The sequence below is a fragment of the Ptychodera flava genome (assembly GCF_041260155.1).
Source record: "Ptychodera flava strain L36383 chromosome 3 unlocalized genomic scaffold, AS_Pfla_20210202 Scaffold_25__1_contigs__length_14229661_pilon, whole genome shotgun sequence".
Taxonomy (NCBI): domain Eukaryota; kingdom Metazoa; phylum Hemichordata; class Enteropneusta; family Ptychoderidae; genus Ptychodera; species Ptychodera flava.
The window spans coordinates 8251446-8278357 of record NW_027248279.1 but is presented as its reverse complement, the minus strand read 5'-3'; the positions used below and the strand labels follow the sequence as shown (position 1 = coordinate 8278357).

At 37.3% G+C, this 26912-nt stretch overlaps 1 protein-coding gene and 1 long non-coding RNA gene across 2 annotated transcripts; one reads left to right on the top strand and one right to left on the bottom strand.

The window, feature by feature from the left end:
• Positions 1-8285: 8285 nt before the first annotated feature.
• On the top strand, positions 8286-10395 carry LOC139125315 (uncharacterized). The gene is made up of 3 exons (XR_011550191.1): positions 8286-8835; positions 9912-9977; positions 10304-10395. It is a non-coding gene; the product is annotated as an uncharacterized lncRNA (long non-coding RNA).
• A 10564-nt stretch (positions 10396-20959) lies between these two features.
• On the bottom strand, positions 20960-23349 carry LOC139125392 (uncharacterized). Its single transcript, XM_070691479.1, has 4 exons — positions 22705-23349; positions 22414-22539; positions 21857-22054; positions 20960-21064 (listed from the first exon to the last, which is right to left on the bottom strand). The coding sequence occupies exons 1-3, from the start codon at positions 23347-23349 to the stop codon at positions 21872-21874; spliced, it is 954 nt and encodes a 317-aa protein (XP_070547580.1). The 3' UTR covers positions 20960-21064; positions 21857-21871.
• Positions 23350-26912: the final 3563 nt, after the last annotated feature.

Here is a 26912-nt window from a genome sequence, read left to right as displayed (position 1 = left end):
AGAAACGAATTTCATTGCTTTAACTGGGCGAACGATAACCTCGGGGACAATTCTGTCCACCAACAGTGTTACCTACCCAGGGTAGAAAATTATGATAGTTTTCAATCCGATTCGAACCCACAACATACAGCATCACTCGCCTAGCTGAGAGGCCACAGACAGAACCAGTCGGCTAAATCTCCACTCCCAAAAAGAGTGGTTCAATAGCCGGCTAAGTTGTTACATTTTTCTGACTGAGACCTCTCTAACTACCTCAACACGTTGTAGAGTTCGTGAAGCACTCACACACGCATGCTCACTATCATACATCGCACATACACACTTTATCGAAGCGAAGAAATGAATTTCATTGCTTTAACTTGGCGAACGATAACCTCGGGGACAATTCTGTCCACCAGCAGTGTTACCTACCCAGGGTAGAAAATTCTGATAGTTTTCAATCGGATTCGAACCCACAACATACAGCATCAGTCGCCTAGCTGAGAGGCCACAGACAGAACCACTCGGCTAAATCTCCACTCCCAAAAAAGAGTAGTTCAATAGCCGGCTAAGTTGTTACATTTTTCTGACTGAGACCGCTCAACACGTTGTAGAGTTCGTGAAGCACTCACGCACGCATGCTCACTATCATACATCGCACATACACACTTTATCGAAGCGAAGAAACGAATTTCATTGCTTTAACTGGGCGAACGATAACCTCGGGGACAATTCTGTCCACCAGCAGTGTTACCTACCCAGGTAGAAAATTCGGATAGTTTTCAATCGGATTCGAACCCACAACATACGGCATCAGTCGCCTAGCTAAGATGCCACAGACAGAACCACTCGGCTAAATCTCCACTCCCAAAAAAGAGTTGTTCAATAGCAGGCTAAATTGTAACATTTTTTTGACTGAGACCACTCAACACGTTGTAGAGTTTGTGAAGCACTCACGCACGCATGCTCACTATCATACATCGCACATACACACTTTATCGAAGCGAAGAAACGAATTTCATCGCTTTAACTGGGCGAACGATAACCTCGGGGACAATTCTGTCCACCAGCAGTGTTACCTTACCCAGGGTAGAAAATTCGGATAGTTTTCAATCGGATTCGAACCCACAACATACGGCATCAGTCGCCTAGCTGAGAGGCCACAGACAGAACCACTCGGCTAAATCTCCACTCCCAAAAAAGAGTGGTTCCCTGCGTCTCGACACACCGGATCTGTGAAATCACAGATATTTACTCGATAATTTATATTGGCGACTGGGACCCTAATATCGTCACTAGAATGACTCGCCTTGTGTCTCGGGCACGTCAAGTCTATGTAAAATCACCGATGGTAATCGGCAATTTCTGGACAAATGTCTGATATTTGCCACCTCACAGATCTTGCTAAGACTGCCTTCATCACTGCGGCTCGAACTTCGATACTAGACGATAATTTACTTGTCAAATTGCGGGCAAATAATCGATGTTTATCTGGGAGATACTACGGTACCTTACGCATTTGGCCCCGCGGTCTAGGGACCAAGCCCAACTTACGTAATCCGACCCTAACTTAAATTATACTGTACTAGACTTGTCTAAGACGGTGGGTAAATATCCAATATTGAAGATTTCTCCACCTCACATATCTCACCACAGTGTTTGTCGAGGATCTATGATCTGACTAAACAATTCTAATTTCGATACTGTATTGTCCAGTAAACACGATTGGAACTAATTTGGAATAATGTATTTGATGGTGAAGTAATGTAATCTGATCTAACTTTTTTTTTACATTACACACTTGCTTTGATGAGTAATTTGCAATATTGCAACATTCAGCTATAGGCACCAAACGAAACCCTTTCGAGAAATGTGAAAAATATGAAAATCCAATTATCCCAAATTATTTCCAATCGTGTTACACATGCATGTTGGTGGATAGGCTAAACAATTACTCTTTTATGACCACGACGAGATCTCAAACCTAACTCATGCTTAAAAATGGGAACATATTGAATAGCGCTACTACTCTCGAGAGAAAACGTGAGGTAAGGGCTAACGTACGCTTTGCTGCAGTACCGATCACTCTGTTCACTTTTTATTTGCGAATTTCACGTTTTGCATATCTCTTGAAAGAATAACTTTCATATCTTTGGATAAGTTTGCCAGGTATTTAGCTTAGCAAAACATTCTAGTAAACGTCTGTACATAAGGGAAAGTCACTGGCCCGCGTCTTTAGGAACAGCAGGACATCTTTCAAGAGTTATTGGTCCGGTACCGTACGAAAATCGCTGGTCTCGGGCCATTGGGTTATATAAAGATGCAAATGCCCTAAAAACGTTATTTATTGATGAAAAACCGCCTTTTTAATTGCCTTGCGAGGTTGTTCAGGATCTTACAGATGCTGTCTTTATGGCATGCAGAACTATGCGTTCTCAAAATGCAACAGACGTTTAAATGTAGGAAAAATATGCATATGTAGATAATATAATGACATTGTTACCAGCGGAGCGTAGGATTAGTACTATGTTGAACTTTAAGTAAATTTGAAGGCAATCCTCTACAAATACTACCTGCCCACATTTTGTAAAAACGCAATATCATTGCTGACTGTACACATTAGGCTGTGTTGACAAGCTGAACACAGAGTATTTCATCATGCTTCATGGATTTGAACCACAAACGGCAGTTGATTCATAGAATAAAAACTCTGGGGAAAAAGAGTCAAAAGTTAGACCTATTAGAGTCTTAAACTTTCTGTAAATTTATTTCATATTTGCACAAGGATTTTCCATAATATGAATTTGAAATAAGGAGCAACATTCAAGGCTGGTAGAAATAAGTATAAACAACTCGCTACATTGCAAAAATATATTAAGGGGAATTGCAAAGATAAACAATGTCATGTCTACAATATTAACATTAATAGTGTCCAGTAAAAAGCACATGCAGAAACTAAAAAAAATATGATACTGAGTCATTATTGGACAAAATTGAAAGGAGGGAATAAAATTAAACATAGATTGTTTGCTTTTCCTAGTTTACCTTGTAGTTTGCAGCTGCTTTTGCATTAGTTGTGTCACTGTGATAGTAGGACATGTTCAGACACACACATGCCCTGACATAGATAGTAGAGAACAGGTTGACGCACAAGCTTTCACATAGATGGTAAGACCAGCGTACGCCCTCACAACTCGGTCCGGAGTCATATGCACGAATGTCCAATATCTAGAGAACTAGGGCACTTAGAGCTTATATCAAGCGTTTAAACTATCAAACTATTAAGGAGGGTCAGAGAATTTTTTTATAAGTGTTATATGTACAAAAACCCACTTCTTCATGGTGTCGTCCCAACGTAGGTTGGCAACAGTGCCCTCACTATGGTATGAAGACACGTATAGGTGTGTGTGTGTGTGTGTGTGTGTGTGTGTGTGTGTGTGTGTGTGTGTGTGTGTGTGTGTGTGTGTGTGATATGAGCTTTATTCTTACAGATAAGTCCCCCCAGCAGTTACCATCACAGAAGAAAGTGACACAATTCAGCGACTACACACAAGAGAGAGGGAGGGCCGACAGTTCGTATAAAAGAAAATTTTGACAATAACGTAAAGCAGTGCGTGATACCGACAAAGAAACACTGCGGCCCAAAGGCGCCCTATTTTGGGCAATACACATTTCGCCACGCATACGTTGAGTACGCGTACAGAGAGTAAAATCCGCCTTCCGCGTCGTGTTGAAAATTTCGCCGGATTTCCTCGCTGCACAGCAAAATATTGATGAAAAAGTTGCATACCCTATTTCCTTGACATGTTGCCCTTTCAATTATGTTATTTTGGCAAGAATATCACGGACAAATTGCTAAAATACCTAAGCGATAATAGTCATATGTAAAAGTACGTGAAAACACAGCCAACAGCACAAACGATGGTTATCTCGTCATTTCATAAAAATAAGACGGAAATTCCAAAAAATAAAACCATAGAGTTTTAGTTGCCATTCATGAGATGTGTGATCTCAAATATTGTAAAATATGACGGCGAAATGACATATGAACCAACGGTTTTTCAGATGTATTTTTCATTTTACGATACGGCGAATACCTCGAGTTCCCATAGAAAACAATAGCGTCTAATGTACACACACATTGCAAACTTCTCGCCGGTTCAAATTCCTCAATTCTGGAACAATGACGGTGAAAATTGCACTGTGATCCTCTCATTGATAAACAAAATTCTATTGGTTTTAGATTTTGAATTTCTTGACAAAACTCGTTTTATTTGCATTGTAATTATTCCGATCACTGAAATATACTCCTGCCCCCATAAAATGGCGATCTGACAGCGTTTAAATATACAGAAGAAGGATCTTAAATGGACGCATTTTAATCAGTAAGCGTCTCGTAAGTTGTACAGACTAAATACCTGTCAAGTTGTTGTAGTCTATACAAAATTTGGGCGAATATGAACGATAAAAACTGCAGAAAATTGAAAACATAACACAGAACGGAGGCGAACGGGCACAGATATGGAACGCCGTAGCTGTCATAAATGCATTTTAAGCATATTATATTTTCCAATTTCAGAACATGATTCGCATCTTCATAATATGCTAGGCATTACCCCACGTCACTATGCATTGAGATGAACATTTTGACATTTACAATAACGTTATAGGCATTCAATAAATCATGCTAGGCATTTGCAATACGTTTGTACGTATCCAGTTAATCATGCTAGGCATTACTCTTACGGTATTAAGCATTGAGATGGTCATGACATTATTCGCATTCAGTTAATCATGTTACGCATTTGCAAAAACATCTTTCGCATTTAGTTGATTATGTTTGGCATTTTAAGCAACATCATTTGCATTTAGTTAATCATGATAGGCATTCACAATAGCTTTGTAGGCATTCAGTTATTTATATTGGCATTTTCATAAATGTTACAGAAAATTTAGTTGACTGTTAAATGCATTCAGTTTGTTATTTTAGGCATTTCAAACACTGATATAACCATTTTTTTAAAATTGTAAGCATTTTTATTACTGTTATATCCTTGTGACTGATTTTTGAGGCATTTAGCCTATTTGGTCATTTTACGAACATTTAACAATTTGATAGGCTTTTAATTAATTATTTTACCACTTTACAAACGTTGGAGTCATGTACTAAGTAATGATTTTAAGAATCAGCGAGATTTTTAAGGCGTTCATCTATTATGACAGGTATTTGTAATAATGTAAAAGTTACCATAGACACTTCGCCATTTATCTTAGGCATTAGCAATACTGGCCTTGGCAATAGCTTTGCATACAAGTATGACATCATGGTTGGTATTTTTAACATTCCGTTGAAGTATCTTTTTCAAGGAGGGATGACCTTTAACCTCAAATGATTCTATTTTCCGAGTGACCTCTGAACCAAATGAGTCATTCGCGAAAAATGATCAGATCAACTAACAAAAACGTATGAAATATCTTCTTTTAGGCTTTCACATGGTTGACACTTTATTTTGTGACAGGAATCACCACATGTAAGTCACATGAAAAGAATATAAATGATTTTCCAATAATGCATTGCTTTCACAGCAAGTGTAAGCTCATTGTACTGACCTAGAACTGTACTGATACTAATATCTATTCAAAATGAACACTATGGCGGAAATTCTTGCCTCTCATAACCTTGGGACGTAATCGATACTTTTGAGGGACATCTTGTGGTATCTCGATCTCGATCTTGTGGTATACAAAGGTCAACGACATAACAGTGAGAAAATATTGGACATAAGAACACACACGAAAAACACAGATACTTTTCAATTCCTACATAGAACATCATGCCATCCAAAATCTACTTTTAAAGGCCTGATCAAAGGCGAAACACTAATGTACATCGGAACTTGCAACAATGAGAATGACTTTAGTGCTAAAGTCAATTCATTCAATGCAAGATTAGTTGAACGTGGCTACAAACAGGATGAAATCTCTAGAATTTACATCACAAACAAAGTTCGCCACCAGAATTACGCAATTACAACACCAGCGAACAAAAAACAGAACGAAAAACACACTTGTGTTCACAACAAGACATAGCCCATACATAAAGACACAAGCTATCAAACTAGCTCTGTGTGAAAACTGGGATCACATAGAAAAGGACGAAACATTAAGGAATTTATTTCCTAAACAACCGATCATCGCTTACAAAGAAATACGAACATAAGCGACACACTGATTAAGGCTAAAAACCATTGCATTAGAAACAAGTCAATGAACGAACGAACACATTACGATCCAAACATAAGCATTCTGGCTTCACTGCTAGAAGCACAGGAGATCAACAATATCGACATGACATAAAACAAAAAAGATATGCACATATCTTAGGCGACTGAGGAAGAGACCGCTCTGGTTTCGAAACGTGGGGATAAAAAAGAGTCACCGCTGTCAAGGACACATCTGACTACGCCCACGTCTCGCCATGGCTTATTTTAAAATTAACGACTCGTTTGTTAATTTCCACACTAACAGCCAAAACACAACTCAGACACTAAACACACCAAAGCACATACAAGACGAGATGGCTGATGTGTGAAGCCACTTTCCCTTTATTACACGGCGGCGCCACCTTCACTTTCCTGTGTTTCTGCTTGAATATAGGCCTGACATAACTGTTTAAGACGTAGCTGGAGACCCATTGTGCCGACTCCCAGTCGCATGAGTTGGCCCTCACTCATAGATGGATCGATTCGCTCAGCTTCAAAATTCGAAGCCAAAGTACTGAGAGACATTTGTTCGAGGATTCGTTTCATGGCCATGGCGAAAAGTTCGAGCTCAATGCGTACAATATCATGCGAATGCCCGTTGGAGACAATAGAAGTAAAAGTGGGTTAAAAGTGCGCGGAATTCGCGGGAGCGCTCTGTTGATTCGGACCTATTGCGCAGACTCGGAGTTGAGAACAGCGCCCTCACAAATGGGCTCTACAATGATGAAAATGCCTAAGACGATGAGCGAATGACTTTGACTGTATTGTGCAAGCCTACTATTGACATGGTAATGAGTTGGTCAATCTAAAAATAACAGAACAGCGCCCGCACAGTACTATAACAGTATTGCAAATGCCGAAAGTGAACAATCGAGTGCCTTCAACAATCACCTTAATTGTCTATAACATTGTTTGAAATGCCTAACACGATCATTTAAATGTCAGTAATGTTATTGCAAATGCCTAAAATGATAATTTCAATGCCTATAACATTGTTTGAAATGCCTTACACGATCAGTTAAATGTCAGTAATGTTATTGCAAATGCCTAAAATGATAATTTCAATGCCTATAACATTGTTTGAAATGCCTTACACGATCATTTAAATGTCAGTAATGTTATTGCAAATGCCTAAAATGATAATTTCAATGCCTATAACATTGTTTGAAATGCCTTACACGATCATTTAAATGTCAGTAATGTTATTGCAAATGCCTAAAATGATAATTTCAATGCCTATAACATTGTTTGAAATGCCTTACACGATCAGTTGAATGTCAGTAATGTTATTGCAAATGCCTAAAATGATAATTTCAATGCCTATAACATTGTTTGAAATGCCCTTACACGATCAGTTGAATGTCAGTAATGTTATTGCAAATGCCTAAAATGATAATTTCAATGCCTATAACATTGTTTGAAATGCCTTACACGATCAGTTGAATGTAGTAATGTTATTGCAAATGCCTAAAATGATAATCTCAATGCCTATAACATTGTTTGAAATGCCTTACACGATCAGTTGAATGTCAGTAATGTTATTGCAAATGCCTAAAATGATAATTTCAATGCAGAGTGACGTGAGAGTAATGCCTAACATGTTCTAAAAATGCGAAACAAGTTCTGAAAATGGGAAAGAGAATATGTTTAAATGCATTTATGATAGCTACGGCGTTCCATACTCAGAGTCTCCGCTGTCATCGTGCAGTGAACGTTATCAATCGATAATCTTTTGTCCGAAATTAATACATTGTTGTCTTGTTCACTTGCAGGTCTTTCCGTGCTCACAATGGCGCCAAACTTGGCAAAAGAGCGCGAAAATATGCTGAAATGTAAAAGTATTACCAAAACTGAAAAAAAGTGTCGTCAATTTTATTTGAGTACAAGAAACCAACAGATATGGTATGGCTTGTACGTCAATATATATATATATATATATATATATATATATATATATTATATATATATATATATATATATATATATATATATATATATATATAATAAATATATATATATATATATAATACTAAATAAGGAGACTTCGTTTTGCGTACCAATTTTTCTCCGAATTGAGGCAATGGAGCACCAATCTGATGGCATAGTTATGCTCACCTACCAGCTTTGTCTGACATCTCCCCAAATCATCATCGTTGATTGCCTGGATCGACCGCTACACATAGATAAGTTTTCACATTCGCCGTCGCCGAACACTGCTCGCTTTTGAAAATGGCGGCTGTGAGTGTAAACAATACGCAAACAATACATACAAACGTACACTCACGGCCGAAACAAAGGCGATGATCGGCCATCGTTCGGCCAACATCCGAAAGTTACCGACATAGTACGCATGCGCAGACTGTATTTCTGAACTATAAAGCCTGCCGCACTGCATTTGACCGGACAGTATTTCCAGACTCCTCGGAGGAATATGCAACGTGTCAAGATAGTGGTCCCGGTACGGCCGTTCATACAGCGAGCAGTTTTCGCGGAACTCATTGACGGGGAATGGGGGGGGGGATTTGCTAGGGCGATAAGTTATGTGGTTTAGTTTAATGGAGGAGATTTCGTTTATTGTGAGCAAAACTATCAGGTAAGCCAACCATTGCAACGTGTAATTTCTGCGTGCACCATGGCATGTGACTTCACTGTGTCTGTGGTTTTATTTTTCGTTTTTGACTAAGACTTCACAGTGACTCGGGTGTTGAATTTTGTTTTTGACTAAGTAACGCCTATCCTTATTCTTCTTTTCACAACAACACTCTATGCGGTGACTACAATTTTGAGTTTGTTTGATTTGCCGACTTTTGAAATCATTTTAAAGTTTACTTTTGCAGCCATGCAGCATGATATGAGGTCATTCATTTCAACCGTCAACTTGCACACCTGTACAAAAGCGGCCTTGCCAAATTCCATCGACCGCACCTGCTTTGCATTCTCTATTGAATGACATTTTTGAACGGAGACTCAACTTCAAGAAAAGGAAAGTTTCGTTTTTAAATTTAACAGTTTTTGACGCCTCACACATAATTTTGTAATATTTATCGTGAAATTTATCGACAAATTCCCAGTCATGTAAGTCATGGTATGTGCAGCAGCGACTGCGAGAACTATGAGAGAACGAGTGACAGAGTGGTTTGATATCGTGTCAGTTCTATGGATTAAAAATGGATTAAAAAGCCGACGACATTAAAACACTACACAGCGTGGTTCCTCTAAAACCATGAGTACAGTAACGTTTACTTTGACTTGAGGCAGTGTTATTGTGAATGATATTTTTTTCATTACTTTCCATGTATCTATGTCAGCCCTATTAGAAATATTTATGATAGGGGCGTATAGCGAACATGTTATATCCATGATGTACCCATGACTTTAACGTCATTTTTATGTCGCGCTGAAGTGAAACAAACTTTCAACGTACTCGAGCTTGAGATATCAGTGGTAAACTATGTAAGCCGAGTGCATATACATGTACCCTCTCCTGAAGTGCTTAACATATGAATTATCAACTTCTTATCTCTACTTTAATTGCCCAACTTTCCTTATAATAAAGAAAGACAAATGTAACTCAAAACAATAATTGTGTTATTATTATAGTTGACAGAGTACTGAGTTGTCTTTAATGCAAAATACCTATCATCTTTGTTCACATTCTCCTTTCTGTAGACATGCCAAAACGCAAGAATATTACCACAACCATAGCAGAACTTCAGACCTCGCAATCATCATTTGGTAAGTACATGTACATTACCAATGTAACTGCTTAGTATCCACTTTGGCACAGCAAAGTGTACGGACATATAAATGTGGATGATGGTAATTGAAGTATGCTGAAACAGGACTAATGTAGACATTCATAAGGGATCCTTTTGTTTTCCACTGAACATGCAACGTGCTGTCAAAATTTTTTCCTCCTTTGTGAGATAAACAGACGCAGCTTTATTTCACACCCCTGTATCAATGAAACGAAGGCATGATAACATGATTGGACAGGAAAGGAAAACAGAACAATTAAGTTATAACTCTGTATTAACTGAACAAATCTTTTTGTGTGGCAGTTACAACACAGACACTGGATCAGAAACTGACCAGAAAAGAGTCGCCATTGAAGAGCTTGAAGACTCCAACCGTAACATCAAAGTCTTTGCAGGTGAGTCTTGCATATCTACAACTTCTACATTTTTGCTTCTGTTTGCCACATGGATATATTGCAGAGGAATCAGTATTGGCAGTATTTATCTGGTGTACATAATCCTTATGTTTCTAAGTCAATCTGTCTATTGCTATAGTAGTCTTGAGGGCAGAACTAATCAGCTGAGGGTCAGGTTTGTGAATGTATGAGGAATGGGTTGATAATTGAATGTCCTCATAGTCACATCACAGTTCCAAAAATAAATATGCTGTTAGCCTTACAATGTAGAAGCAGTCAAAGATCACTATTACTTTTGAACCTGCACTTAATAAATGTAGGAATGACTGTTGCATTCGGTCGCAAGTAGATGGGTTAAAATTATCATGCATGTAAGTAAATTAAGCAAAAAACATGGTCAAAAAGTTAAGAATCTAAAATTTGAAAACTTCTGGCTCTGGGACTATTACATTATGTAGAAAATTCTATGATCAGATGATAGCACAAGTTTGTAACAAAAAAGTTGACCTATTTGCAAGTATGCATATGAATGAGCAAGGAATTGCAATAACATCAATTTCCCAATTTACTATTTTCTATAGATACGTGCACAACACCAATATCAAGCCAAACATCGATTCCAAAGGAGTCACCATTGAAGTCAATCAGATTGACACCTAAGGCTTTTGCTTCAACAGGTAGTTATGAAAATTTGAATAATGTTTAATGTTTTAAAATTTCTATAGCGCTTTTTCTACAGTAAAATATATTCAAAAGAGCTTTACAAAGCTTGATAAAAATATTCAATACATCACAATACGCAAAATGCAAAAAAGTACAATCTAACATTAAAAAATGTGTAATATACAAGCTCTGAAAATCACACCACTACCTAATATAAACTTAGAGCATGATGCATGACAGTACAATATTTTACCCACAATTCTCCATGATTTGTACCATTAAGGGTTGCCATTTAAAAAACTTTTTCTGTTTTACATACTGACAACAAAATGAAGTTCATATAAAAGTATTTATCTCTATCCATGAAAAGTACGTTGAGGTTTTAGAGTGAAACTTTCAAAATCAAAATTTCAAAGCCATAGAAATGACAGTATGCATGTACTGCAAATGTTACACTTTGGAGGAAACAAACTAATGACCAACTGAGGTGACAAGTCTCTTTTTAAAGTTAATTTGTAAATTTCCTTTTTCGGTCAATAGAAAAAAATCAATATCTTTTTGTTTGACTAAACAGGTGCTTCAAGTGTTCCCATTTTACTTCAAACTTTTCTGTGCGGCTGATAATGCAATTGTTTGAAAATGATATAAAATTGGTATCTTCTCTCTCAGTAATGCATAATTTTAAAATTAAATTTGAAATGGTTATTGAGAATAAGTCTCCTTCAAAGTAAGTTTTCATAATTTTTATTAGTAGTCTACAATTTTCTCCACACATGCGGGTTACACCTTGCTTGACTGGGTCATCTCTGATGGTACAAATCAGAATGAATCATGGGATATTTGAAGTACTGTGTAATGTTTTCTTTTTTAGCTACAATAATAGTTATGCATATGTATGGTAGCTATTCATATCAGGTTGAAATTTACACTCCACTAAAGCTAATGGATCTCTCAGTGCTGGTTTTAAGAACATCCATAATTATGTAAATACATCTGGCTCAGATGATGTTTAAGTACCTCACCAGTGTGTTGAAAGTAAAAACCTGTCACTTGAATGGTAGTATGTTTCAAAATGTTTGGACCTGTTTTTCTACTGCAATAAAAGTTATCAAACCTACCATAGCAATCATGATTATGTCCATATCAACAAGTCGGCTACAACAATATGGATTGCTACCAACTGTTCATTAAATTTATGTAAGTGATACACTATAGGAAAAACCAAATGACAATTATAGTTTTAGCAATTAACAGATGGATATCTACTTGCACCACTTCACTTGCCACTGTATTCACTCACTCCGTTGCAGCTTATATCATCATATTTTTGTACATAAATTTTTGAACTTGATGCTATAAATCTGACTTGCTCTTTTTATTCATCTAAGAACTGATCTCTTTTGCAATTACAGCAGCATCCTCACCAAAGTCACAGCCTTTGTCAGCCAGTGAATTATATGGTAGATCCACGTCAAAGGTGGGAACAAATTTTGCTTTCATCCAATCAAGTTCGTCAGTGAGTATTACTGCGACACCTTCAAGCACTACACAGACTTCAGCTGCAAAGAGTTTGAAGATGTTTATCCATGAAACGGTAACAACAATAGACAAAGATATCAAAGCTGTTGGCTATGACGTGAACAAAAGCAATCAGCCTTAGAGACTTTGGAAAAAGTGAGAATAAAGATTAAAGCACTTGACAAAAAATCGGAAGTTCTTCTATCAAAAATAGAAAATGAACTAGGTAATTAAAATGAAACAGTAAAATCGTTAAAAGTCAGAGAACAAAGTATGATGATTGAAAAAGAAAATCTCCTCACTGAGAAGGACTCTCTGGCTTCACAGTTAAAAAATGTATTCGATGAAAGTGACTTCCTAGAAGAATTTACGACTGATGTATGTGCTGCACAGATTGTTGATGAACACACAAGTCAACTTTAAATTCAGATATGCCTCCGAAGAAAAACATTTTTGTATAACACTATATTAGCCCGTGTTCGCTCAAAACAGCGCATTGCATTAGCTGTAGCATCATCAGGTATAGCAGCTGAACTGCTTGACGGTGGAAGACAGCTCACTCTAGATTTAAAATCCAATACCAATACTTCAAAACAGCACATGCAACATTCCAAGACAAAGTACTCTTGCTAAGTTAATTTCTAATACATCTATTGTCATCTGGGATGAAGCACCGATGATCCACAAATATGTGATGGAGTGTGTCCACAAAACATTTTGTGACATCATGCATTCAGATATGCCATTTGGTGGAAATGTAGTTCTGATGGGGGGGGGGGGGGACTTTAGGCAAGTTCTGCCTGTCGTTCGCAATGGATCCCAAGCATAAATTGTTGATAGTTGTATCCAAAAGTCATTTCTGTGGACCCATTTCCGCATCTTTAATTGCAAATCAATATGCGTATTCGTAGTCAATCACATGATTCTGAACGAGATTTTGAAGAGTTTCTTCTTCGTGTTGGAGATGGTACTGAGACTGAATATCTTCATGATGACAAACCAATAATTAAGTTACCGAAAAATATTTGCATAGAGAAAAAACAAGATGTAAATGATACTGTTTGCACTTTGATACATAACGTCTTTCCAAACTTGAGAGATTCAACAGATTTGGGTCATAGTGCCATTAACCGAGCTATTTTAGCACCAACTAATGCAACTGTGGACAGTATAAATTCCAAAGTCATGGATATATTTCCTTCAACTATCTGTAAAAAATATTATAGTGCAGACTCAGTATCTGATACCAATTATGCCAGACTTTACCCAGTAGAATTTCTTAATTCACTTACACCATCTGGACTCCCCCCTCATAAGTTATGTTTGAAAAAAAACTGTCCCATTATGCTTATAAGAAATTTGAGTCCTTCACAAGGCCTTCTAAATGGAACAAGGCTAAAAATTGCTAATCTTGGTAAGCGCATTATTGAAGCAATTATTACCACAGGAAAACATGCAGGACAGTCAGTATTTTTACCTAGAATTACAATTACGCCTTCAGATTCTGGCTTGCCATTTGATTTAAGGAGGCGACAATTTCCGATTCGTCCAGCCTTTGCTATTACAATTAATAAGTCTCGGGGACAAACATTGGACTTTATTGGACTTGACATAAGAGAACCGATATTCACTCATGGACAACTATATGTTGCACTTTCGAGAGTTCGTTCATTTTCTAATATACGAGTCATGTCTGATAGTTTTGAGGGTGAGGATTGCTTTACTGAGAATGTTGTTTATAAGCAAGTATTATTTTCTATGAAATAATGATTAACTGTCCCATTATGCTTATAAGAAATTGAGGTCCTTCACAAGGCCTTCTAAATGGAACAAGGCTAAAAATTGCTAATCTTGGTAGGCGCATTATTGAAGCCATTATTACCACAGGAAAACATGCAGGACAGTCAGTATTTTTACCTAGAATTACAATTACGCCTTCAGATTCTGGCTTGCCATTTGATTTAAGGAGGCAACAATTTCCGATTCGTCCAGCCTTTGCTATTACAATTAATAAGTCTCGGGGACAAACATTGGACTTTATCACTTTCGAGAGTTTGTCATTTTCTAATATACGAGTCATGTCTGATAGTTTTGAGGGTGAGGATTGCTTTACTGAGAATGTTGTTTATAAGCAAGTATTATTTTCTATGAAATAATGATTAACTGTCCCATTATGCTTATAAGAAATTTGAGTCCTTCACAAGGCCTTCTAAATGGAACAAGGCTAAAAATTGCTAATCTTGGTAAGCGCATTATTGAAGCCATTATTACCACAGGAAAACATGCGGGACAGTCAGTATTTTTACCTGGAATTACAATTACGCCTTCAGATTCTGGCTTGCCATTTGATTTGAGGCGGCAACAATTTCCGATTCGTCCAGCCTTTGCTATTACAATTAATAAGTCTCGGGGACAAACATTGGACTTTATCACTTTCGAGAGTTTGTCATTTTCTAATATACGAGTCATGTCTGATAGTTTTGAGGGTGAGGATTGCTTTACTGAGAATGTTGTTTATAAGTAAGTATTGTTTTCTATGAAATAAAGTAATGATTAAAAAATTACATAGTCATTCCTGCCATATGGCATCGTTTCTATAGATAAGATATCCCCATGTTGTCTAATGATGATTCGATTCAATATTTGACCCGTGCAAAGCACGGGTATCTGTCTAGTATATATATATATATATATATATATATATGGGTAAATGTGGAAATATTCATGAGATGACCTGATTACACGAGCGGCACGCGAGCAGATGTCGATCGATATACTATTGAAAATAAATTGATACAATGTTCACTGTCGTCAATAGCAACCGACTGAAGCGCTCTCAGGTAGGAAATATGCTTCGCGGAATACTGCCCAAATAGGCATCCTTTTGGCCCGTAGTGGATTGTCCTTTCACTTATTACTTCAAAGATCATAGTTCAAACGTATTAAATTTGTAGACGTAACTCAAAACAAAGTTATATTTATACTTAAAATGGCCAAATTATATTTTCTCTTTATATAAAAGTAACGTGAGGACTTTTAAGATGTTCTATGGTCAATATGATGACATTGTGGCCAAACATGACACCTCGGTCACTCAAATGATTACCGACAGCATTCCTGGCTTTGACTTATTACAGTAAGTCATATGCTGTATCATTTCATACAATAGTGAGACAATTATGGGACCAATCCTGACGGGTGTAGCATGCTAGCAGGGTACGCTTGCCAATTACAAACACTTGGTACCACCACTAATGGATGATCCTACTTACATTTGTAAATCTCAAATGTCCCATGGACCTGGTAATGTATTGCCATGAATGGAAATGATTATTGGACCAGTTTAACAATGAGGCGACGGGTTCCCAAAAAGGCCGACCATCACTTTTCCATGTTTGTTGGTCAGAAGCTGTCAGTTTGAGCAGTTATGGTCTGAACTACCCTGAGCTGACATGTGATCTTTACTGTGTTGACGTATTCAAGATTCGTACAGCCTAGGGAGCCGTATGTAAATGTTGAATACTATTTGCATAATAAAAAATATTTTATTACGCATTTGAGAGATGACAGACCGGGGAAATCGACTGTTAGCTACTGAGATGCATTTATCATCACACACCGACTTGCTCTCTGCCAAAACAGGAACTGCTCTGGCTGAGACCTTGTCTAGCGATCGTCCGATGCTATCATCGTTTGTAACTCGATCTTTACCCCAAACACAAAGGTGTTAGACTCAATCATTCACTTCATACAACCATATACAAAAGTACATCGTACTCACCGATAGTTTGCGAGTATATTTTTTTTTTTTTTCCATGTCAACTGTGTAATTAAGGGTTGTAATACCGACAAATGTTCAGTCTGTGCATAGTCAAGTTCTGCGTTCCTCTGCAAATGGCATTCACACATTGTGCTCTCGCCAGCATGCTTGTCTGTACCGTTGGTGACACATTGGTAACTGGCAAGTGAGGCAACAGTTGATTGTCCATGAACACGATAGGGATGAGTTCCATGGCCTATTATCCGTCCTGCACGTCGACACATCACGCAAATACGTTTTCTGTCCGGATTGCGACCCATTCGATGACCAACTCTTTCCACATTGGTAGGAATGAGGCGTGGTGCCGTCAGACTAGTTCCTCTAGGGGACATTGCTGAGATGAGAAATTACCGATCAGCTGTTTTGCTACTTGGGCGCGAAACATGAGCTGACGTCTGTATCTTGATCCACTTTGACCGTATCCATGAACTGATGCCATGTTGTGGAAAGCGTTCATGAGTGCCTTGTTCAGCTCGTGGTAAAACACAGCTCTGTGCCACCGTGGCGATGATCGACCTGGCGTGTAGTAAGCCAGCTGTTGATCAGTCAAGTCAACACCTCTAAAGTACTCTTTTACATTAGAGTAATGTCCAGGCATATTACTTTCATTTGTTCAAAAGCACCGGTTCTTTTATCTTTACATCGACGCCTCACTGGTGCCCGATTCGATCTTCGTGCAGAGACTGCCATGCTCATAAATTTCACCATTTTTGGGTCTTTCCAGGCACATACTGTCATTGCGCCATCATGAAATACCGAGAAACTACCACATGGCCATCGCTCTTCGTCGTCAGCATCAGGCGGTACGACTTGTGGATCATAGTTTGCTGCATTTTTTATTTCATCGGGTAAACCTAACATGTACATCCTGCATGTTCCCGTGGCAGCAACATTATGCACGTAGAGATAGTCAAACAATGGGGCAGAAGTGTAATATGAGTCCATAATGACATGATGTCCTAACTAAGAGTAAGGTCGAATCAGCCAGGAACAACTTGCCCAGGTCTGTTTCCCCTGAAAACTCGGGGGTCGTCTACAGCATCGGGCACTCTGCAAAAGCATAGACCAGGTCAATTCAGATTCTGAGCAATTTTCTCAAAAAGAAGGAATTTTTTGTCAATATCCTTTTCTTTGAAAGGGGGAACTAACCTGAAATGCTTAGTGATGTCAAAATTGTCTGAAAGGAGGAATTTTCCTGACTGTCCAAGCTCTAAACGTTTCATTTCTAACTGAAGTGGATGTTCTTCTAATTGTGACAGTTGTTCCTTTCTTTTACCTCTCTATCTTTCTCCATTTGTCTTTCTTTCCTTTCTAACTCCATTTTCTTAAGTTCCGAATTTGCCAGTATTTCTAATTTTCTGAGTTAAAAGCTAGACTCGGACTCATAATCTTTCAAGGTTGATTCCTGAAATTGGCCTAAATCTACTAAATGTTTTGCAATATGGTACTTTATTTTACTCTTTATTTATTTACTTTATTTTACTCCAGATCTTTTGACTTCTACCTTAAGGAAATTGGCGAGCGCTATGAGGTCCTCGTTTCTTAGGGAATCAAATGTGTCCTGATCAAGGTCATCAATTTCCTATGGTTTAAATTCAGCCATGATTTAATTTCGCTGAGTTCACAGTATACAGTATTTTGGATAAGGCTGGCAAAATATTGTCAAATGGCTCAAATATTCGGTCCTGGACAAGCCCCCAATTTTGTTACGTGTAGAAAATGAACAAAAGGATAAACTCCGCAGTTTCCATGTAAAACGAAATTTATTATGAAAATAAAACTATTTGCTAAGTCAGGGAAAGAATACACACTGTAAAAGTGTACAGGCTACTTATTTGAGATTGGACAGCAAAGCTACAGTCTCAGAGTTGTAACAGTCAGTCCGATGAATCACAGACAAATACAGACACAGACTAGAAGCGGGTATTGTTCAAGGCGTGAAGCGAATACGTAAGCCATCCATGTTCGCCACGCCTCTGGTTGCTCTTGCTTTCTTTTCCGAAGAGCGCCGACCACGCATCCTTAGGTACTTTTCCGATTTTCACTAGTTGTTAAGGATAAGTGCTACAAATTCATAGAAATTTAAAAATCATGTCAGTTTCTTGAAACTTTGCATGGAAATTCTTTCATGTTTCAGAACTTAAAAATGAAATAAAAAACAGGGGTCACCATGCTCGTTTCCATGGAAACGTTCCTCAAATAAGGCTCCCTAGCAATCGAAAAATCTACCTTTACTTTGAAAATGTATTCTGAAACTCACTTTACATTCAGAAAAGTGAAAATAAAGAAATAAATCGACAGTACTCCTTCCCCAAGGCACAAAATTTGTATAATTAAGATTTGTAATCTATTCATAAATAAATAAATCATCAAAAAAGTTTAAATATCATATTTTCATAAATTCCCTGCTTTTGAAACTTTTATACTTACCTCAAAAATCATGTCAATTTGATTAAACTTGGCCAATTTATAGTAAGATTAAATATGATCACTATGACTTTTTAAAAAATGATGGTCACCATGCTAGTTTTTTCGGTAAATGAACTTTTATACCACAATAGAAGCTGCGCTTTGGCTGGCAACAGCTAGATTCAGCTGTCCTGTTCAAAAAATATCACTAACTTAGGGGGTCCTAGACTCGGATGTCAAAGGTCATGGGTGTCATCAAAATTTAACATCAAAATAAATCTTATGGACATTGTTGATTTTAAACAGGAACAGTTTTTTTGCATTTTGTGTACTGGTAACCTGTCAGATCAGGTTATTCTATGGACCCCCCAGGCTACTCATCATTTGCTTTGGTCATTAGGGTATAACTTAGCCTGTTTATATTCATAGGCATGGGCTATGTTGTCTGAAAAGTTTCTACATTTGATAAACTGGAATGACTTTATGGTGGGCATGGTAGATGAATTTCACAAGCATTATTCAAATTTTAAATAAAGTTCCATTTCTGCATAAGTTCTGGTTTTTCTTTCAGTGTTTTTATTCTGTGCAACAACTGCAGTTTCTGATTCAAATCCTTGAAGAATAATGAAATACTGTGTCTTTAACTTATCAATACACTCTATATTTAGACAGTCATCAACATCATCAGCAGCATTATTATTGTTGTTGTTGACAACTGAATTCAAGTCAAGACTAGAATTCATTTCAACAATGCAATAAGAATTATATATGTACAGGCTGTATTGACAAACAGAATACAAGGTATTTTAGCACGCTAAACAGCGTAGGACAAAACACTGGAACAGTGTAATGTCCCTTGAAAACTTTGTTTGTTTTGATGTGAAAAAGTGAACTGCATTGACAGGATCTGCATATGGTATTATGATATAGAAATAAAAGACAAAGGACAATAAAATGTAGTAAACCCAACATAAATTGAGTGTTTCATGAACAACTCATATTTATTTAATACATACACTTGTATAGACTTACATTCAAAAAGATTATCTTCTGTATTGCACATGTATATGACAATGATGATCAACACTGATCCCTTGAATAACTATATCCAATGCAGTATGTATGGCCAAAATACAAGACTCTAAATTATTAATAGTAATATTTCACACAAAGAAAAACTTTGGCATAATCTTTACACAGGTAAGTACAATGCATTCATTATTTACTGTGGTCAGCTTTCCCTTTTTGTATCTAGTGTTACCGGTATGACTAAAATTCATTAAAGCTACATTAGCCTCTACTTTGGCTATTTTCATAGTATTTTTGTTATGTGTATCAAATGTAATATTTGGTACAAATTCCTGAACCATAATGAAATACCCTGTATGTAATTATCACAGCTCATACATGTAAAGTCATTCAGAAATTATTATTCATTGTAAACCACACATTTCAAACATTGTCATGACAGACGAGTTAAAAAAACTCAAAGACACTGTTCATTATACGGGATGATTTTGTTACTCTTACAGAACCATTGGAAGTTTCTTCAGTAAACAACTGTCTTAAGCTATCTAATCCACCTCTCTGGAATGTTGTGTAAAGATGGCTGTAATTAAGACCAGATCCTGCCACTCTTTTTGCCATCGACTCACTTAAAACTTTATTATTTACAAGAGTGATCAGAGTTTTGTAATTAGTTGATTGTTGGTTTTTGAAAGTGAGATATTGGATCATCCAGTGTGATGTAAAACTCTTTTCAATCATCATTGACAATGAAACCTGACATACTTTCAATAATTTCTGTAACATGAAAACATCAGCTACAGCATTGTGTGCTTCATAATCCTGCCCTACATAGTCATTTACAAGACTTTCTTGGGAATATGATGCTCTGTCAGGGTATAATGATCTGAATACTGGTAATGAATCAACGAATCCACAAACATTTGCTACAAACTGATCTGTCAAGGAGCATTCATTCATAGCTTGCAACAAATATCTACGATCAAACGATCGAGCATTGTGTGCAACTAAAATTGGATTCTCAAATTTACAGATGAACTCTATAAAACTTTCCAAGCATGTTTGCTTAGGAACTGTAGAGCTGGTTTTCCTTCATAGCACAATTTACCACTTTTACAGTAAGGCGAGTTTTTTCACTTGCAATACGACAAATTTGCTGTTTTGGCAAAATGTACTGGCTGAACTGGTCATCTCCTGACACAGCTGCAATCTGGGTGATTTCTGCAGTTGAATCTGAAATAGAATAAATATGTAAACATGGGAAATTAACCTAATTTTTTCATTTATGACAGATAGTAAGAGGTTTTGGCTAAAATCATATCTCAATTTATCCAAAACTGTGCTAACACTTGATTTCTGTAGCATCATGACAGATTACACATGTAAATCATACAGGGGAATGCTAAACACTTGGCTTTACAGGATACTCTATGGTGTCAATCAGAAAACTACAGAACACAAATGCCCAAAAGTATGATCAAAACGTGCTGTCATTACAGATTTCTCATACCACTGATCCCTTTACTGCAAGTGCAAATTGGACTGGATACCTAACTTGATAAGTCCCTACCAATATTCCAGGCAATGTTCCTATATTCCTACAAAAAGATAAACTTTGATCAGTGTTTACATCAACCAGCCCCTGCTGTGCTTTGTTTACATCCACTCTCCCTACAGCGTTTCCACTACACAGAGAAACGACAAAGTGGGAGATTGAAGGAAGATAACAAAGGCACTGATCAAAGTTCCTCAGTATGTTCCTTGGATTAGGAAGATAAGAATATTGGTAGGGAAACTGACAAGGATTTACTAATATAGGTATCTGGTTCAATATTAGGGTTGCAATAAAAACTCAAAGTGAAAGAACTGGGGTGCTGATACAATATGAACTCACTTTGCACCAACAGTCACAAGTGATACATGTATGTGTATTCTGCTGTACCTTCACTTGCTTTGCTTGTGAAGTGCGGGTGCAGATTGCATGCTAAGGTTGTGGTCTTATATCATATTACACATGGTACTCACATGCTGATGTAGTTTCTATATCAAAGACGACAGAGTATATGATCCTTCAGACAGTGATACAGAATCAGGTGGTAAGACAGGCTCCGGAATCTCATTCCTGCATTGCTCTGATGACATGGACAACCCAACACCCTTTTCATACATACTCCCTTCTCGTACTTCAGTGGCTGCCGTCTTCTGGGCTCTTTTCTCTTTTCGCTTAAGTAGATAAGAAACACAATTGAACATGCCATGGTAAGAACTGAGATACTTATCAACATTAGTGGTTCAAACACGGGATCAATTTCCAATAAATATAATATTATGTATGTGTAAGAGTGTGTGTGTATCTATTTTCAATGAATGTATGTATGCATGTATGTACCGGTATGTATGTATGTATGTGTGAATTTTTGTGTGTTTAGGCCTGCCTATATTTATGAGCATTGATGAATCATGTCAGATCCATAGGTTCATGTCAAAATAAATCACTTCATTCAATATATCTTTACACATTTTATGGTCTGTGCTAGTGACATCCTTCTTGTTTTATTTTGTAACTTTCATTGTCAACATACCTGGAGTCTCTCTAACTTTCCTTTCTTAGTCTTAGCTCTGTCATTCACTTTTTGAGTTTTCCTATCCAATTTGGCACCATAAATTTGGCATGTTCTACTAGGTGATAGTAAATTTTCTTTGTGAACCTGCAATCAAGAAGAAACAATGAGTTATGAAAACGAGATGCAGTTGATTCAAGGGAAACATTGTCTCTATTGCATCTTTCTTCATGATCTCAATGATGTAGCTTCCGGGTGTGTACTTTGATTTTGCTAACTTGTTTTTTCACTCTATACTTTTATTGTACCAACCTGACTAACGTAAGTGTGCCCTAAATTCTTCTGTGCAACTGCTGCTGCCACTCGGAAATTAAAGCTGTTTGATCCACTGTAGTGTTTTGCCTTTGGAGCTTTTGAAGCAATAACCATATTTAAACTTTCATTCCCTTTTGATGAACCAATTCTGACAAGATCACTAGAGTTCACAATGTACACATTCAACACTCTGTCTAAGTCCTTCCGAAGATCTTCACCACACAAGTCTTTACCATATGGGAGGCTTCTATGCTTATACTGAGCTGGATCCTTCATGAATTGGCACCACCTTGAATCACAGTAGACATGGTCACCAAATGCATGGGGAACAATTGCTTTGAGGTTCTTTTCCAGATCACTCGCACTACTACTGTTTTGACTCAAGGCATAACTGAAACACTTCTGTAGATAGCATATAACTTTTGTTGACAGCTGACCATAGGATTTTTCTGCTTTTAATTTATAAAGCTTGTCTGCAAAACCTTTCTTTACATGGTTATTGTCTTTGTGTTTTACTATATCTTCTCTAACTTCAGTGTGTAGTTTAGCTATTGTAGTACTATCATCATCCATAGTCACACTATCAATTTTAACCATCTCCTCTACTTCTTTTACTGTTTCTACAGCTATACTTGCTTCCATGGCCCTGGCACTACCTGCCCAGTTTCTATGACATTGATGTTTTCTGACTTTCTTTCCTGCCTTCCTAGCACAGTCACACACTCTGCATTGCTTACACCTTGTGCTGTCTACCTATCAGTGTACCATGCCCTATGTACCAATACAAAAGCTCACTGTATTAATGAAAAAAATTAAACTAGATCACTTACAGTTTTCAAACCATTCATTAGTAATACTTCAGAGCTTTTTCACTAAATGTCATGACTAGTCACAATGAAAATAGCCAGGCTAACCTATAGTTTGCTAAGTCTGGCAAAGCCTTTCTGCTTTTTAGAACTGAGCTTTGATGAAATGTCTCACTAGAATTTAACCAACATATGTAATATGTAATATACTGATGAAATCAAAATATGGCACTAGTAATAACACTTAAAAGTACCCATGATATTCACCTGACAAACTCTTATATTCTCTCCCACTGCCCCTCTTTTGCCATCCTCCATCATACGACACATCAATCCTAAAAAGAAACATAATATTACATCAACAAAATATATACTTTTCTTTAAAAATGATAAGTATATTAAACATACTGTCAATGACAAAATGTATGCTGTTATTTGTTGAATTACAATGTTACAAAGAGGGTATGCTTTCTGAAAGAGATAAATTTTAACAAGTTGTGTACCAAATGGTGGCTAAAAACTGGTTCAACTGAAAAATAATTGTGAAAAACTTCCGTATGCACATATCAGAACTCTCACATGATTAGTTTATTGTTAAATGTTACTAGTCAGGGCACCCAGTTATTTTACTGGTTACTTTTAGAAATACCAACACCATTCATACACATTTGATTAAAAATATTCACCTGGGCATATTACCAATCTTGAATTGGGAAAAGTTACAAACAATACTCAAATATCGCCTGGGCTACTGCTATATGTCACCAACTAAACCCAAATCTTGTATAAATCCAACCTCTTCTGGGTAATAATTGTGGATTATTGATGAAATATAAAACAATGACTTGGATATCAAACATTCCTACCTTGATTTCTTTGGTGCACACATCTCATCTGATATACTTGTTTACATGACTGGTTTGCAACTTTCAAAATTGATTCTCCAACTTCTCTCTCTTTGCGTTTTTATGTCTTATGATGTATGGTTGGTACAGAAATTGATGACAGCATCTGATTGAGATGACGTTCTCCAATCCCTGCGGTGATCATACCTATAAAAATGAGTGAAAAAAGGACACAAATGAGACGTTATTTTACTAGCAAAATTCCATGAAGGGCCCCTTTGGTATATGTATCTCAATGTTCAAGTTCAATTTGAAAATCTATCTTAAAATTTTAAAATAAACAGTAAGTATATGTTAGGTTATTGTGCATACTCAAAATATATTTTAGCAGCAATAACTACGAAACGGGAGATGAAAAGGAAATGGGGAAGTGGAAATATTGTAGTCAGGTTTAGGTTTTAGATATCAACATGTCGTTTATTAGTAGCTGCATTTTCTGAGCCCACAGCGACTGCTTTGACCGTGGCTTTCCTATCTAATACGCGTATACGGAAGTAATGAGCGCCATGCGACGGTCAAAACAATCCCAACGGGATAATAATTATAGCAGCTACATTGTATGAACCTCAGCTTGTTCACTAAGAATAACAAATTTTCAGAAACTGTAAGTGGTGACAGATCTAATAGGACACTGGTGAAATGATCAACCGACAGAGAAAACCAAATGTGACGACTATGTTTACTTTTTGTGTAGTGGTCTCGCGCGTGGTACTGGGCTGTTATCACACTGAACACAAATGAAATATGTAAAAACGTATGTTACAACATTTCACCAAACGTAATCTCAATATGACCAAATAGGCACGTACCTGTGGCAATTTGGCGTTGACGTCAAAAGCCTGCATACCACGGCTCAGCTCAACTTTCCGTTTTACTCGTATATACATTATTTATAGAACCGCATTGGTCACAGGGTATATCGAGTACGCTGCCACCGCCGTACTTGGTTTCAGATTGACACTGTGTCAGACGCAGTTGTTCATGGCAAACATTGCAAGCATCTAATCCTCTTGCAAGCACTCCCAAATTCACCAGTCTAACGCCTTCATAACACGGTATTTGCTGATTAGTTGGAGGAATCAAGGGTTCGCATTGAGTATCGTCGGCGTCGCGTGGCTAAGACCAAATGGGTGCACGAGCATCTGATGTCGATGTTCCCACATTTCTCGCTGGTGAATGTGAATCAACTGAGTTCTTCTCAAAACGCTCAATGGTCGCCTTGGAAACATTTTTGCATCGTTTCAACTCTGTTTTCGAGCAAAATTTTCCACCCCAACGAGATCTGTTCATGTTGGCTGTAGCTAGCTGCACTTCGGTGAAACTTTTATTATGGCCGACTGGTAAACACCACAATTTTACGTAGAGCTAAGGGGTCAAATGCGCGGAAATGCGTGCGCGTTGGAATTCGGCATACTTATCCTTAAGCTAAAGTATGTTTGGCAAAGTTTGTGTTGTCCTGTGGTGCGGAGCGGAATTGGAGTGCTGGCAAAAACGGGAGTATTTTGAGCTTCAGGAAAGTGAGTTTTACCATTTTAAAAATTCCACTCATATTTTTATTAATATATAATTAGTGTGTTTGAGCCAAATTTGAAAGTCTTTTATCGATACTGTCTGGTTTCACTCAATGGTTTACGGTCAGTCATACCGTCTTTTACACGTTCGTCAAGGAAGGACTTGTATATGAAACTGCTGGCGTGTTATATTTTTACTGGCGTGAAGCAGTGTGTCTGCCCCAAGAGCTCGTAAAGTAACCATGGTTACTACGCGGCTGGCAGCACGAAGCCATCTCGTCGTATTTTTCGCATAATCTCGTGCAATTATCAACCACAAACAAAGTCTCCAAAAAGTTTAACACCTTTGAAGCTCATACGAATACGAATACGAAAACGCAATAGTCTACCGACACGAGCATGGAACAAAAGGCATGCCACGTTGCAAATCCGTGTTTATATTTGTCTGTGGATGAATGAACAGTCCTTTGGCTTGCAGGCTTGAAGTTGCACAAAGTCCGCTGTGTAAATCCAAGTGTGTAAATGCGTGGCAGTGAAGGTCTTGAAGGTCTTGAAATTAATACTGCTGAAGTTTCCAAAGATGGGAAGTAACACGCAACAGACACAATTCCACATGTCTGACTGAAGTTGTGCACGTCCCTATTTATGCCATGTGCTTACATAAGAGCATATAAGAACAATCTAAAACTTTTATTGACATGCTAATTAATGTTCTAAAATTATCTCTCTTACACAAGTAATTAAATTTTCAGAACATTCCAAACATGACTAATTGAACTCAAGGTTGTGAGGTCATTAAGGGCAGTGACCTTGAGAATGTTCTAGACTAATTAAACTCGGGTCAAGATGAGTCTGGGGGAAAATGACCTACATTACAATATGCACACATATACTAACTCTCTACATTTGTCAAATACGTTATGTATGCAAGTGCGTATATATATTTATAAAATGCACACGTACAGCGTACATTTGATGAGCCA

Coding starts and splice junctions, on each gene's coding strand:
- LOC139125392 (XM_070691479.1), bottom strand. CDS start 23,349: ATGGAAGCAAGTATAGCTGTAGAAACAGTAAAAGAAGTAGAGGAGATG. Junction 22,540..22,704: donor GGCACACTTACGTTAGTCAG/GTTGGTACAATA, acceptor TCTTGATTGCAG/GTTCACAAAGAAAATTTACT. Junction 22,055..22,413: donor GAAAGTTAGAGAGACTCCAG/GTATGTTGACAA, acceptor TATCTACTTAAG/CGAAAAGAGAAAAGAGCCCA.